The 16099-nt window shown below is 45.2% G+C and overlaps 1 protein-coding gene across 2 annotated transcripts in view; it reads right to left on the reverse strand.

Moving 5' to 3' along the window:
- Positions 1-228: 228 nt before the first annotated feature.
- The window catches only part of ACSS2 (acyl-CoA synthetase short chain family member 2), a 45412-nt gene continuing 29541 nt past the window's right edge, over positions 229-16099 (reverse strand). The window contains exons 3-19 of one of the 2 annotated variants that reach the window (XM_055343766.1): positions 14430-14521; positions 14131-14234; positions 13798-13870; positions 13439-13514; positions 13165-13279; positions 12290-12328; positions 7542-7679; positions 6435-6605; positions 5996-6129; positions 5670-5802; positions 5532-5588; positions 5263-5343; positions 4034-4142; positions 2442-2510; positions 1927-2103; positions 1253-1327; positions 229-1107 (exon numbers count right to left, since the gene is read on the reverse strand). In XM_055343766.1, coding sequence (XP_055199741.1) covers positions 980-1107; positions 1253-1327; positions 1927-2103; positions 2442-2510; positions 4034-4142; positions 5263-5343; positions 5532-5588; positions 5670-5802; positions 5996-6129; positions 6435-6605; positions 7542-7679; positions 12290-12328; positions 13165-13279; positions 13439-13514; positions 13798-13870; positions 14131-14234; positions 14430-14521 — 1771 coding nt within the window. In that variant the 3' untranslated portion in view covers positions 229-979. The remainder of the gene's footprint in view (positions 1108-1252; positions 1328-1926; positions 2104-2441; positions 2511-4033; positions 4143-5262; positions 5344-5531; positions 5589-5669; positions 5803-5995; positions 6130-6434; positions 6606-7541; positions 7680-12289; positions 12329-13164; positions 13280-13438; positions 13515-13797; positions 13871-14130; positions 14235-14429; positions 14522-16099) is intronic. The other variant, XM_055343775.1, reaches the window with a different exon arrangement.

Below are 16099 nucleotides of genomic sequence, written 5' to 3' on the forward strand. Positions count from 1 at the left end.
AACCCTGCCTAGATCTGCCCAAACCAAAAGTTCTGGAAGGAGGATATTGGCGTATCCTGAGAAAAACCACTCGCCTCCCCGTCCCCCACACAAATCAGAGCAACTAGTAAGTATACAGTCTGTAAGATACTTAAGAAAATAAACCACTCGCCTCCCCGTCCCCCACACAAATCAGAGCAACTAGTAAGTATACAGTCTGTAAGATACTTAAGAAAATAAGTCACCGCCTTCTTAAAGTCACAGACTTTATTCCTACAACCACAGAGCCTGAGCATGACTATGGCAAGAAAAGAAGAGTTTCATCTGAGAGTGTCTCTTATGGGCATGATTGTTCATGGAAGGGTGGGAACAGAGGACAAGGAAGATAAGCTCTTCTGGCCTTGGAACAAAACATATTTATTCCAGCAAAGAAGCAGGTAATCTGAAAACCCTCTAGAAATAACCTGTCTCTACATCCCCTGAAGCAAGTGGGCAGACAAGCACTGCCATCTGGCACAAAAGGGAATTCAGATACAGAAAAGCAGCAGCAAAGTATTCAAAAAAATAATAATCAGTTGTTTTGAGACTCACAAACAGGAGTTTCTAAGGGCAAATGTATACCCAAGATAAATACTGGTGCTTCCTGAGAGAGCTGACAGGATTACAAAGCTGCCTCCCTGTTTCAGTCAACATTCACTTGCCCTCTGCATACTTAATTTGGGTAAGGGACGTGGCCTTCAAGTTCCTGTTCTGGGCTCCAAGGGCTCCTATAGTCTAGGGGCACAGCAACCTGAGGCTAACCTGTGCCACATCTCATCTATCTGGCAGCCAGAGGAAGTCACCTCCACCCAAGAGCAAAGCTGGTCCTCGGTCCCAGACAGCTGGTCAAGGGTGGCATGGGTCAGCACTGGCCCTCAGCACTCCTGGATAGGGGCAGGGAGAGTGGACAAAACTTTGGAAAGCCAAGCAGGGGAAGTCTGGGTAAAGGGTAAGGTCTTGTTTACTGGATGGTCAGGCAGCGATGGTTGAAGAGCTGGCAGATGACAGTTGGGTCAGCCACAGTAGATGTGTCCCCCAGGTCGTGGTCATTCTGAGCAATCTTCCGAAGCACCCGCCTCATGATTTTCCCTGGGGGACCACAGCCTTCTGGATACCTGGTAATAACACTGACCCACTCCAGCCCTGCCAAAAAGGCTTCCATCCACACACACTACACCACCAGTAGGCCTTGCCCAATCCCAAACCCAATCCCTTGAGGCCTCTGAGAACATACCTGAGCGGGTTTTAGGCAAGCCAGGTGCATTCTGGATATAATCCGGAGTGGCAATGGGGCCAATCTTTTCTCTAACTGTAACCAACAAATCATTAAGCATTTCTTCAGTACCCTTAACCAGGCTCCCAAAAACCAAGGTAGAGATGGCTTTGTTTCCCATCTATTTCCCTTTCAAGTCCCTGACCACAGAGTCATTCTTAGAGTCACTGCCTGTCTTTCTCTCTTTTTAACAGTGTCTTTTACTATCTCATTTTATCTTCATCTATTTTCATGGAACTCAAACTCTAAGAATCAGCCTGCTAGAGTTTAAATCCCACTTTACTACCAGTGTGGCCTTGGACAAGGGATTTAACTTCTCTGAACCTTAATTTCTTCATCTTTAGGATGAGAGTAACAATAGGATCTATTTCACAGCGTGATTATAGGGATTAAATGAATTAATGCATTTAAAGCACTTAGCCCAGTGGTGGCACAGAGAATTCTATAAATGTCAGCCATTAGTATCCTAGTAGAGAGACTAGTGGAGACTGAGTGGCAAAAGGACATTAAGCCCCTATGGTCCCCTGGGATCTGTTTGTAGTTTGCAGCTTGCTCTTGCCTCTCCCCACCAACTTGCTGTGGTAACTGGGCCATGAGGACAGACCCTATAGTCCCTGCTTAAGAAGGCTCCTCACTCTGCTTCTTGAGCTCCTCGGTGAGGGTGGGGCTGAAGGTGTAGCCATCGCACAGGGTGACAAAGCAGTAGAGGCATTCGCCCTTCACAGGATGAGGGTGGCCGACCACAGCTGCCTCTGCAATAGCCTCATGTTCCACAAGTGCTGATTCCACCTCTGCTGTGCTCAGCAGATGTCCTTATCAAGGGAAAGGAAGCGCCATCAGAGAGAGCCCAACCTCTACCCCAGCCCCTGTTCCATCTATGCCTATAGGGCAGTCCTAGGCTGGTCAAGTGGGGAAGCCCCTTCATTTATTCCTCACACGACCTGCTTCAGTTGTCCCACCCTCCCAGTTCGCCTCCTCTAGGCACATTCCAGTGTTTATCACTCTTCTTCCAAAACCTGTACCCAGAACCTAATGCCACACTCCAAGCATGGTTTGGCCAGACGACATCCTGGCTGTCTTGGAAGGCTTTGGCTGGGACTTTGCTGAGAGAGGATGCTGATAAGAAGGGAAAATGGTCCCTGGCCCTCACCCGATACATTTAGCATGTCATCAATCCTGCCAGTGATCCAGTAATAGCCATCCTGGTCCCGCCGGCAGCCTGGAAAGAGAAGAAATGTACAATATAATAAATATCCCACAGTAGGATATATGATCCACGTTACCAAACTGCTATACCCACTAATAGCCCCCTAATAAGTCTTCCTGCTTCTACACTTGCCCCTGTAGTAGCCAGGCTCCAAAACAGCTATGCTGATTTCCACTTTCTGATATGCAGACTCCTGTGTAGTTCTCTTTCTCATTGTACTAGGGTTAGTCTGTGTGATCAACAGAATTTGGCAGAAGTGACGGTATGTCATTTCTGAGATTACACTATAGAAAAGATACCATGGTTATTCTCTCAAATGATTTGCTCTGGGGGAAGTCAGCTGCCATATGTCATGAGTAGCTCTATGAAAAGGCCCACGTGGTGAAGAATTGAGGTGTCCTGCCAACAGCCACACGAGTGAGCTTGAAGTATGGCCTCCAGGCTCAGTCAAACCTTCAAATGACCACAGCCCCAACCAGCAGCTTCACTGAAGCCCATAAGAGACTCTAAATGAGAACTTCTGGCAAAGCCACTCACAAAGTCCTGATCCTCAGGAATTTTAATTTGTTGTTTTAAGCTGCCAGGTTTGGGGGTAATTTTTTCCATTGGCAATAGATAACTAATACACCCACCTAAAGTCTATTCTCCGTAAATCGAAGTTATTTTCCAAACAATAAATTTGTTCTTATCACTTCTCTACTTACAGGCCCTAAAGGTCTCCCGCACTGTACACCAGATAAAATCCAAAGTCCTTATCATGACCCACAAGGCCCCACATTATCTACCTCTCCAACTTAACGTAACATTCTTCCCTGTGTTCACTACATGTCAGCCACACAGGCTTCAGTCTGTTCCTCAGATATTTCAAGCTGGTGTCTGCACAGAACACTCACTCTTACTCCAGATTTTCCCATGCCTGGCCTCCTTACCCTGGAGGGCTCTGGTCAAATATCACTTCCAAGAAGCCGCCTCTCACCATCCCATGTATGGTGGCCATTCCTGCAGACATTCTTTATACTGTTACCCTGTGTATTTTTCTTAATAGCATTTGTCACTAAGGTAAGCTTATTTACTCATTTGCTGAATTTATTGTCTGTCTCCCCTACCAGACTATAAGCCCCATGCTTACCTTATTCATGACACTATCCCTTGAGTTTAGATCTGTGCCAGACATAGTTGGTGCTCAATAAATAGCTGTGGCTGAATGGTGGATAGAGTCATGGGCAAATACAGGTTCCAGACATCAGGATCCATATGACAGTAATTCACACTGCTACATGCCCATTTCTTTTAGCACAGGAACAATGGAAGCAAGAACCATCCTCATATATCAGGTGGTACCATGCTGAGACCCTCCATACAACACTCATTCCTGTTCTTATAGTCTTCTTTAAATCTCTACCTGGATATTAGTCACTGATACACAGAATATGTTCCTCTGTTTTTCTTCACCCCTAACCAATTCTTCCTAAAAACGGAAGGGGAAAGTAATGTCGAGATGGGAGATATGGGAAGGGGAGATAGCCAGGGCTCACCATCTCCTGTCACATAGTAACCAGGGAACTTCTTAAAGTAGGTCGCCTCAAAGCGTTCATGGTTCCCATAGACTGTGCGCATTATTCCTGGCCAGGGCTGCTTGAACACCTAGGGAGTGAGAGAGGCACAGTCATATCTGCTACACTGTCAAACTGGAAGACAATCACAGTTTTGCCCAACCTGAGGATAAATGGCCTGAATGCCCTTCCTGAGAAGTAGGACAAAGTACGGGCTTTGGAGATAGTCAATCCAGGTTAAGAATCCCAGCTCTGCCACTTACTAACTGTGTGACTTCAGGTTAGTAACTTTACCTTTCTAAGCTTCAGATACTCTTCTGTAAATCAGAGAAAATAATTTCAGCCTCTCAAAGTTACTTGTGAGGACTGAATTAATGGTATGTGGAAGTTGTCTAGTACAACGTTCTGTTAGTGATAAGCATTTAGTAAATTTGAGTCTCCTCAGGAAACCAAGTCCAGTGTGATACAAATGAAAATAATCAAATAAAAATGAATAAGTAATTATTGCCCCACTCAATAACATCCTGTGGCAGTAGATTGATGAGATGGATGAAATTCTAGGCTAAGAGTCAGAAAGCCTGGATTTAAGTCCTTATTATTAACTTGCTCCTAGTAAAAGTAAAGTGGGATGGAGGGCGGGGGCTGTACTTCCTACAAGTAATAGTACAAAAATCATAAGAGCTAACATTTGTTAAACACTGTTAGGTTCTGCCTTCACACAGATTATCTAATTTAATTGAGCCAGCAACTTGAGACACAGGTACTATAACCCTGTTTTACAAATGTAACTTAGGTTCAACGGGGTTAGGCAGCCTATCTGAGGTCACAGAAGAGGAGGAGCTAGGATTTAAATTCAAGCAGGCTGACTCTGGAGCCTATATGATTTTCTACTATGTTATGAAGACTCCTTTCACACTAGAATGTTTGTCAAAGGAAGAGTTAGCACTAAGTCTTCTGGACCCAAAAAGGCATCATCAGGAACCTTTGAGCAGAGCCCTTAAGAGCCAAAGTGGGCCAAAAGGCAGACAAGCAGGCTAAGTATCCAGAAGGATTTCCTCCAGGGTTTCGCAGAGGATAAACCCTCAACCATGGAGCTTTAGCCATAAGCACCTACCAGTGGAAATAAGGTTCTAAACTCTGAAGCAAAGTACAGCATCCCTTGTACTCTTTCCTCCCAACTCCTCAAAGACATCCAAGGGTCAGAGCCTCACCAGGTAACCTTCAGCTTCACCTTCCAACTCTTCCCCAGACTCATTCAAAATTGCAGGAGCTACACCAAAGAATGGAAAGGTCTAAAAGCAAACAGGAAACAGGACTTAAGGAGAAGAATGAGGCAACTGTGACTCAATTCTACCTCTCTCAAGGACCCCCAGAGCCCCAGGTTCTTCACACATATATTAGTCTAGTCCCCCACCCTCCACCTAGGCCCAGAGACTCTACTCCTGCCTAGCATAGGATCAGCCAAGGGTGCTTCACTCACAGCAGAACCAGGCTTCATTGGTGTGGCACCAGGGAGGGGAGTCAGCATATGTCCACCCTGTAGAAGTCAGATATTGGGGGTCTGAGTCAGTCTTCCTACACTGTCCCTGAGCCCCAGCCTTCTGAATCCTTTACTCACTGTCTCTGTCTGCCAGAAGGTGTCCACGATGGAACAGCGCTGAGCACCCACCACTCGGTGGTACCACAGCCAGGCCTCAGGGTTAATGGGTTCACCCACTGTGCCTAGCACCTGTAAGGATGCCCGGCTATGCCTTGGGCAGGGGAGTGGGGAGGAAGAAAGGCTCTGAGGACACTGAGAACCAGGAAGACATGCCCAGGCTCTTCTGCCCCCTCCCCTATTCTACGCCAAGGAGTTGGAACAATGGAATGGAAAAGTCTGTACACAAAGGCCAGCACCTAGCTCTGAAGGACACCCATGGGGCAGCACCTGGGAGGGGGTCTCACCTGGTAACAGGCTCATCTCCAAACTTCATAAGCAGGCGGATAGCTGTGGGTGCTGTGTAGAACTTGGTCACCTTGTACTTGTCCACGATGTTCCATAGGCGGCTCACATCCGGGTATGTGGGAATCCCCTCAAACTGACCCCAGTGAAGGCTAATCATTCCCAGTCCTTCCCAACAGTCCTTCAATTCCCTTACCATACCCTCAGGCTCAGTATTTTGCCCTTTTGGACATAGCCATGTCTTCATTCCCTTACAGATAAGCCAAGAGACCTCCTTCCTCAATATATACAACCCCCTCAGAACTCCTCTTTCCCCAGGGAACAGGTCATTGTGTAAGCCCCCTGTCTCTAGATCAAGTGGCCTTGGAAGACTGTCACCTAGGATCATCTCGTCCACCCCTAACTAGGCCAAGTAGCCATGAGTCCCAGCTCCCTTCTCACCAAAACACTGGTGGCACCATTGGCCAGTGGCCCATAGGTGATGTAGGAATGGCCGGTAATCCAGCCAATGTCTGCTGTGCACCAGAATACATCCTCCGCGTGGAAGTCAAACACGTACTTGAAGGTCGTAGCCACATAGAGCATGTAGCCCCCAACAGTGTGTACCACACCCTGGAGGAAGAATTCAACCTTGTGGGCCTTGGGCTCATTTCCACAGACCAACAAATGCATGCTGGGTAGAGCTAGAAGAAGATCCTCCTGAGATTCTGGCCCTGCCAGCACCCCTTTCATATAGTATCCATCTCTATTCTAACCCATTTTCTCCATGTTCCCATCTCACACACCATACACATGCATAGTCAGTCATCATTCATATCCACACCCTAAGATGGGCTACTTGAATCACTCTTATACACATGAACACTTCTAGAGCATTCACATCTAAGAATGTCTTTGTTGTATATTTATGCACACATAGTCAATTATACATTGACAGAGTGAGAGTGAGAAAAAAAAATAATCTTTGCTTAGTCTACCAATACCCCATCCCTTGGAAAGAGAGGCAAAAAATATGCTTCGAAAGCCTCACTGAGAGATATTCAAACATACAGAGAGTAGGAATTTAGGGATGATGTGAGTGGAAGATAGGGTGATATATCTTTTAAGTCAATACAGGAGTCAGAGTTTTGTTTCTGGCCCCCACACTGTGCCCTGGGAAGAATGAAATGTTAGTAGTGTGGCTTGTGGAAGGAACTGAACTCTAAGAGTTTCTAGCCTAGGGCCCCAAGAAGGGTCCTAGCCTACCCCTGGCCTTGAGTTCACAGTGCAGCTCTCCTTCAATCAAACCACGTGGGCATGGGCAAGAACACTGAAGTTAGACATATGAACTGATCCTTTTTTCCTTTTCTGGGGTGTGAAAGCCCCCACCCGAATTGTCTCACCCTGAGCCTCACAATTTAGTGGCTGAGGATTTATGTCTTAATTTTATTTAGAAAAGGTAATGTGACAGTTCTGAAACTCAGGATTATTAAGTAAAAGTCATATCATCATATGCTTTCTCAGAAATTCACTTCTTAACCCTAACAGTATACACACACACACACTTGCCTTGGGTTTCCCTGTGGAGCCACTGGTGTACAGGATGAAGAGTGGGTCCTCTGCATCACACCACTCAGGCTCACACTCATCCTCTGCCTCTTGCATGAGTTCATGCCACCACAAATCAACTCCTTGATTCCAGGAGATCTGCAGGGTTAAGAAGACAGGAATGGGCAGGAAAGAACTGTGAACAGCTCAAGAGAGGAACAGAGACACACCTACCTGACACCTGGGGTTGGGGGAAGTGCTGTCAGGTAGAGTTGCTGGGAGGAGGGAGGGAAATGTGAGGGTGGAATGTGACAGAGAACAGGAGTAGAACAGCAGGCTTCTTGGGTTAGCTTCAGAACAGCTAACACCCTGCTCCAGAGCATCCCTTACATAGCCTCAGTATGAGGATGGCACCTTGGTTGGTCCCTTATCATTCTTCAGTTCTTAGCTTAAATGTCACCTTTGTAGAGGGCTTTCCCTGAACAATATCTGGTAGATTCCCAGCCCCACCCTACCCCCTGCTATTATTCTTGATCACTGTACCATATTTCCTTCCCATACAGCACATATTTCCAGTTATTTAGTTGTTTGCTTCACTACTGTCTCCTCAACTAGATAGTGACCTCTATGAGTGCAGTGCATGTCTGTCTTTTTCTTTTTTTTTTTCTTTTTTTTTTTATCCCCAACACCTAGCAAAATGCCTGGCACTTAATACACACCCTGTAAATTTTTGTTGGGTGAATGAATACACACACACAGGCCTACATACAAACATATGTGCTTAGGAAGCTAGTGGCTTATCAGCAGGGATGCGGACACCACCCAATTCAGAAATGCAAAATTAGTCAGAGCCTGCAGGTGAAGCGGGCACCTGGCCCAGTTAGTATTGAAAATAGTCAACAGCTTTTAATCCAAGCACCTTTTCCTGAATGTCTAGACCTCATCCACATCTGCAGGTTCCTACCCTAGCTCCACCCCCACTTTCACACTACTGGCAACCAATAGGTTTCCTATAGAGATATTTGCTTAAGGCTCCATTCAGCAGAAAACCTACTTTAAGTTGGTGGAAAAGGACCAATACGACTTCTTCTCCCAGTAGAAGGATGTCCTCCTATACTAGAGTATTTTTGATTACTACTTCTGGATCTGTCCTCCTGAAATTTTTCTAACCTCTCCTTGAAGTTATTTTACTTTCCTATTTTTTTAATAATAAATTTATTTTTTATTGGTGTTCAATTTGCCAACATACAGAATAACACCCAATGCTCATCCCGTCAAGTGCCCCCCTCAGTGACCGTCACCCATTCACCCCCACCCCCCGCCCTCCTCCCCTTCCACCACCCCTAGTTCGTTTCCCAGAGTTAGGAGTCTTTATGTTACTTTCCTAGTTATATCACCTCTTTGAACAGCCAGTTTTCAGAGTCTACTCTGTGCTGAGGGAAGGTGGGATTCTCTGAACTTGTCCAAAAATTGCACTGGATCTCAGTCCCAGTTTGGCCACTTCCTAGCTATATATGACCTTGGGCAAGTCACTTTACCTCAAGTTGGTCCTTTTTAAAATGAGGATAGTCATTCTTTCCTTAATGGTCTCACAGGATTTGGGGAACATCAAAAGAAAAGGGATTACATAGTAAATATCATAACTTGAATTGTCCTGGTGGGGTGGGAAAGAATGATGTCAGGAGGATAGAAGTGAGTTCAGTTCCACTAAACTCCTCTGGGAAATAAATTCAAGGGTGTAAAAATAGGAACTGTTTTGGGTTTGCTTTAGCCATCACAAAGTCCTTTCATATTCATTAGTTTCTTGTATGTTCAATGGCCCTGGCTGGCAGGTAGACATGATAATGTAAGAGAAACACCCTACTCCCTATTCCCATTATATGGCTATATGCTAAATTATTCTGTATATATTTGGTTGCAAAAAACGAAATCCCAAAGTGTTAAACATATACCTTGATAAATTATAAAATGACTCCAATCACTCTCTTCTTTCTGTACTATCTACCCCTTAATTTAGAGAATTTGAAGTGTCTGTCACATAAACATTATTAAGAATGACAAACCCAGGGGAGCCTGGGTGGCTAAGTCAGTTAAGGGTCAGACTCTTGGTTTTGGCTCAGATCATGATCTCATGGGTCATGGGATCAATATTGAGCCCCACATCAGGCTCAGCGTGGAGCCTGCTCCAAGATTCTCTTCCTTTGCTACTCTTCCTACTCACAGGCTCTCTCTTTCCCTCTCGTTCTCAAATAAATAAAAAAATCTTAAAAAAAAAGAAAAGAAAAAAAGAATGACAAGTCCAGACCGAGGCACCATTAAAAAGAAGAAGAAAAAGAAAGAGAGAAGGAGGTTGCCCAAGAGCTAAAAAATACTAAAACACACTTTTTTTTTTAGCAGAATAGACATATGGATCTATACATACATTGACACATCAATACTTTTTTTCCTGCCAAATGATCTACTTGAGGGCCTTAATGTATTTAAAAAGAGTATCAATATTGCTTTGGGGAAATGGTCCTCAGTACTGATTTGAATTGTCATAGAAAAGGCACTAGGGGGATCCCTGGGTGGCGCAGTGGTTTAGCGCCGGTCTTTGGCCCAGGGCACGATCCTGGAGACCCGGGATGGAATCCCACGTCAGGCTCCCAGTGCATGGAGCCTGCTTCTCCCTCTGCCTGTGTCTCTGCCTCTCTCTCTCTCTCTCTGTGACTGTCATAAATAAATAAAAAAAAAATTAAAAAAAAAGAAAAGGCACTAGGTACATATAAGGGCAAAGCATAGTTATGCTGTGGCAATAAGGGTATTCTCGTAATCTTAAAAAACTATTTCCCTTGTGGGTATGTGGGCGAGAAGGGCCAGTACCCCAGGTGTGGAACTGATAACTAGCACCAGGAAGCAGGGTGAGCTCAATTAACGGTGCAAACATTAGTTATGAATTGGGTGTGTGTCTATGAGGGCCCCACAGCTTTGAACCAGGAAGATTTAATTTACTGAAATAAGGATAGAGTTGGTCTTTGTCCTTGGACCAGGATATCCTCAGGGAGGGCAACTGCCAGGTGTGAGATCAGAATATGAGGAAGCCCATAGGTGACATGATTGAGGAGAGTACCTCCAAATTGTGCCAGGCCTTCCCTTGATGAATGCTTAAGGATGATGGGATGCGGAGCTCTCCCAAGACTTCTGCAGTTTTGACTGCAATTATCAGACCAATAAACCTGGACTTTGTAAGCCTATTCCTATGGTCTTTGGTTTTTTGGTAACTGATTATTTTTACCTCCAAGAAACAAAAATCCAGAAGCCTGTGGCCTAAAGGTTTCTAGTATTAAGAACTATAGGAGTTTGGGACACCTGGGTGGCTCAGCATTTGAGTGTCTGCCTTCTGCTCAGGGCGTGATCCTGGAGTTCCAGGATTGAGTCCCACATCGGGTTCCACATGTGGAGCCTGCTTCTCCCTCTCCCTGTGTCTCTCCCTCTGTGTGTGTGTGTGTGTGTCTCATAAATGATAAATAAAATCTTAAAAAAAAAGAATTATGGGAGTTTATTTCTTTTCTGGTTTCCCTTTTAGAAATGCCAGGCTGTCTGCTATGTTAAAAGAAATAAAAGCTAACATTAATAGGGTAGTTACTTTGTACCAAATACCTTATAGACAAAACCCTATCAGGTAGGTACAGTTATTATCCTTTTTCTACAGATGGGGAAACTGAGGCAAGAGAACTTAAGTAGTTGGTCCAAGCTTCTACAGTAGCATTTGAAAAGCTAGGATTTGAACCCAAGTAGTCTGGCTCCAGAGTCTATATTCTAACCACTGAGTTTGTTATGTTACATCTTTCAAGAGTACTGTCTTAGGTCTCTGCCTGACTTAAAAGGAAAGTAATGTTCCCTGGGAATCAAATCTGTCTCCACCATCTATGAGAACAGAGAAAAAAGATAATATTTACTGAAGAGGTTAATCATAGAAGATTCAGAGTAAGACACCCTTATGAGGATGGCAAAAATCAGAGGAATAATAGGTTTTATGTTGTTTTAATAAAGGAAGTAGTTTTCTTTTAAGCATGTATTATCATCTCTCCATTGTTGATAAGGAAACTGAAACTCAGAGAGGAGAAGCGACTTGTTCAAGGACATACAGCTAAAAATCTGTCTCTGGACTCCAAGCCCAGCCTTTCTCTATTCTAATCTGCTTTGAGCCCCCACTTAAGAATCTCACATCTTAGAACCACCTACAAAGTAATTTTTATTCAACCTAGCATTTAATTATATCGGAGAGTTTATGTGCAGTTTATAAATCCCAAAGTAATATATAAATGTATTTAGGGATCTTCTTCTCTATTGTCCTACATAAAATTGAGGTTTTCATTTGTGATATATATCTAAGTCCCCAACTTGATGGTGAATTCTCAAGGTCAAGTTCTGTACCTCCTCCACTCACTCTACTCTTATCTCCTAGGGCTCTGCTCCAGCTAAGTACACAGTAAAAACTTTCTGACAAGTTACTTAGTCCTCTCTCCCACAAAGGTCAACAGCAGAGTGCAATGGGATGCCTTGTTGCTAGATCTCTGAGGTTCATGCTCTATGCCAGTTCAGAGAGATAGCAACAGGCATTTTGTTTCATGACCCTTCAGAGTAACTTAGATGGCAAAGGACCCAGGGGCAGAAAGAAAGGGGTTAGGTCTGGCAGCCACCTCAATGGGGAAAACAGGCAAAGAGCAGATGGAAACACAGACAAGCACGCAGAGAAGCAGTACCCAAGGCAGTGCAAAGGTGGATACCTGGGGCCAGATGCGCTTGGGTTTCTCTTTCAGCTTACCCTGTTAAGAGCCCATGGAAAGGGTGGTGAGCAGGGTCTGATTATAGGGGAGTAAGAGGGAAGGGTCAGTGTGTCCCAAGCCTCTGCTGCCTTTTCTGTAGGCTCCCCTCTTACTGGTCCTCCTAGCCTACATTTTCTTGATCTTGTTCCCAATCTCTATACACTTAGAACCCCTAATGCTCACTGGAATCTCCAATCTCCCTAGGCTAGACTACAGTCTCTCTAGCCCTGTGACCACTTGGGGCCCCCTCAAGTCACAGAATCTCAGGAACCCTTTTCCTTCTGGACCCTGGAGCTTTCATCCTTCATGGCCCTCAGACCTTTGGGCTTTTCCACCATTTTCACTAAAAGTGCTGGATCCAAAGCTAATAAGGGCTATATCTTGAGGGCCAAATCCTGGTCCTTCCATGGGGGGGAGACCACAAAAGTAGCCCATTCCAAGACAGATACCAGTACACATAGTCACCCAAATCATCCCCTCCCTCCCTCCCTCCCTTTCTTTTTTTTTTTTTCTTTCTTTTTTTAAGATTGAAGATAGTTGATTAAGTCAGCCCATTTCTAACCCAAGCCCAAGCCCTGAGGGTCCCCTGTGCCCATCAGGATACCCCAATCAGCATAGAGTCCCCTTACAGTCTCTCATGCTAGGTTCCCAAGGATGAGGAGCTCCCTATTGACACTCGAGGTCAAAGTCCCCCAGCTCCCTACCAGCCCTGCCAGAGGAGGCATTCCTAGGATTGCTCCCAGATGCTCTCAACATTATGATAAGGAAACGAAGCACATAAAGAACTTCCTGGGCCAATTTCAACCCGGAGGAAAGCATAGGAGTACCAGACTCACCTGCACATCTGGGCATGGCCTCTTAATAGGGGGGGATTGGCTGGGAGAGTCACCTGTGCCCAGCTCTGCCCGCCCCAGGTGCTTGACCACAATGCAGCATCTCACTCGGAAACCCCTAGAAGAAGGAGAAACCTGAAATGGTAGCTGGTTGGCTCAGAGAGAATTTGGCAGGACCCACCCATGTCCATCTAGGATAGAAGGGACAAAGGGAATCTGGTACAGGGGAAAAAACCAGTTAACCCAGAGCAGTAGCCAACCAACCAAACACACTTACTTCTCCCGACACTTCTCCAGCGCCTCATCAGCCAGTTCCTTCAGGTTCACAAGCTTTTCCCCCCTGTAGAAGGCATCTTTGGGGAGCAATAAACATTCCAGGCCTTAGGAAGGCACCACACTCCTAGTCCCTTATCCCTAGTGAGCACAGTGTTCATGGAGCCCTTCCTGAGGTAGGTCTCTTGACTCTGGCTCTTCCAATTGATTTGAGCTGACAGAGGGTCAGGTGAGATGGAATCAGGAGATAAGTGTAGGCAGTCCCTACCCTGTATGCTGAGCAGTCGCAAATATCAACTAGCTGATTAGAGACCAAAACTTCAGGTGTGGAAATTCTGGAAAAGGGGTGAGAGAATTAGTCACCTGTAGTAATAAGAAGGCTGCAACTGGAATCCAGGATCCGTTCACATAGAGACTCTGCAGAGAAGCCTGCAAACTAGGAAAAGGAAGAAAAACTGAGGGAGAGGAGGACCTAGGAATTAAATAAACCAGGAAAGGAGACATTCATAAAACCTTCAGGATTTCTAGGTTATGGTTCTAGAAGAACCTGGATAACTGATATGGAACTTATGACACAAATCTAAACTTCTTAGTCTGGTTCTTAAGGTCCTCTAGCATCCAGGCCCAACCTACTTCTCCAGAGCCCCATCCCTTCCCATCCCCTACTAGGTATCTTTTTCCAGTCCAAATTCCTACCACAATAGAGTGCAGAGCCCCAAGGCGGGCACAGGCCAACATGGCCACCACGAGTTCTGGTATCATGGGCATGTAGATGGCCACTCGGTCACCCTTCCGAATGCCTGCAAATAAAGGACACAGATCATGCACCATGGACACTTCCTGCTGCTACCTGCTTCTTCTTGTTCAGCTACTGCCCTTCCTCCCCACAGCTGACCCTATTACTACATTCCATCCATTCCTTGTCTACTTCCCCCAAGTCCTCAAATACCCCAAGACAGGACCCTCCAGCCCCCTTCTCATACCCCCATACTCACCCTGTTTTTGGAGAACATTGCTGAATCGACACACTTGGACCAGAAGCTCACGATATGTGATCTGGGTGGTCTCCTCTGGTTCATTGCCCTCCCTGAGATACATCAGAAAGAATTAGCCATTAGGGAATATAACCTCTTCCCCCAAACAAAAATAGGAACAGTCATCATATCCATTCAGGAACACCAAGACTCCTTATGAATGTCCTGTGAGGGTGAGCTGTCTACCATAACACCTTGAGCTGACTGGTCAGACACTTTGGCCTTTTAAGGCATACTTTATACACAAGCTGTGTGTCATTGGAAAATGCACTGTCCATCTGTGAGCCTCATTTAGGTTGGTAAAATGGGATGATGGTCCTTTCTCTTCCATCCTAGGGATGTATTAAAAGAGAGGGCAGCCTGGGTGGCTCAGCAGTTTAGTGCTTGCCTTCAGCCCAGGGCGTGATCCTGGAGATCCGGGATCGAGTCCCGCGTCGGGCTCTTTGCATGGAGCCTGCTTCTCCCTCTGCTTGTGTCTCTACCCTCTCTGGGTGTCTCTCATGAATAAATAAATAAAATCTTAAAAAAAAGATGATATTACAGATGTGATTCTTCTGGAGCACAGTGTCAAGACTGCATTGGTGTTATTCAAAGTGAGATTTCCAGATCACTTGTACCTAAGGGAACTTCTAAAAAGACAGAGCCCCAATTCAGACCTACTGAATCAAAATCACAGCATCCACGAATCTGCCTCTTTATTACAAGCTATAAAGATTCAAGTATAGGGGATCCCTGGGTGGCTCAGCGGTTTAGCGCCTGCCTTCGGCCCAGGGCGTGATCCTGGAGTCCTGGAATCGAGTCTCACATCAAGCTCCCTGCATGGAGCCTGCTTCTCCCTCTGCCTGTGTCTCTGCCCCTCTCTCCCTCTCTCTCTCTCTCATGAATAAATAAAATCTTAAAAAAAGATTCAAGTATAAAGATTATACTTGTATAATATATACACAAGTATATATACAAATATACACAAGTATAACGATTCAGCTGCCGATTCTTTTTCTTTTTTTTTTTAAGATTTATTTATCTATTTGAGAGAGAGAGAGATCATGAGCAGGAGGGGTAGAGGAAGAAATAATCTCAAGCTGACTCTGCTCAGTGTGGAGCTGACATGGCTTTATCTCATGACCCCAAGGTCACAACGTGAGCCAAAACCAAGAGTCGGATGCTCAACTGACTGCGCGTTCCAGGCACACCTCTGATACACATTTAAAGTTTCAGGGGCAACTGACTGGCTCAGTTGGTTAAGCTTCTGACTCTTGATTTCAGCTCAGGTCATAATCTCAAGGTTATGAGACTGAGCCCCATGTCAAGCTCCATGCTGGGTGGGGAGCCTGCTTAAGATTCTCTCTTGCCCTCTCCCTCTGCCCCTTGCTCTTCCTTCTAAAAAAAATAAAAAATAAAGTTCAGAATCACTACACTTTATCAACTGAGTTCTGTCTACCTCTTCAGCCTCACCTCCCATTCCTTCCTAGGCTTCAGCCTAGTTTCCTTCATGTTTGCTTCCTCGACAACTACTATGTGCTGTATATATGTATAGAAATAAGGCACTGATAAGCAAGATCCTTGATAACATGGAGCTTATATTCCAATGACAATGCAAAAAGTATATAAGTAACACAGCCAAATAATTTCAG

This window comes from Nyctereutes procyonoides, unplaced genomic scaffold, assembly GCF_905146905.1.
Source record: "Nyctereutes procyonoides isolate TBG_1078 unplaced genomic scaffold, NYPRO_anot_genome, whole genome shotgun sequence".
NCBI lineage: Eukaryota > Metazoa > Chordata > Mammalia > Carnivora > Canidae > Nyctereutes > Nyctereutes procyonoides.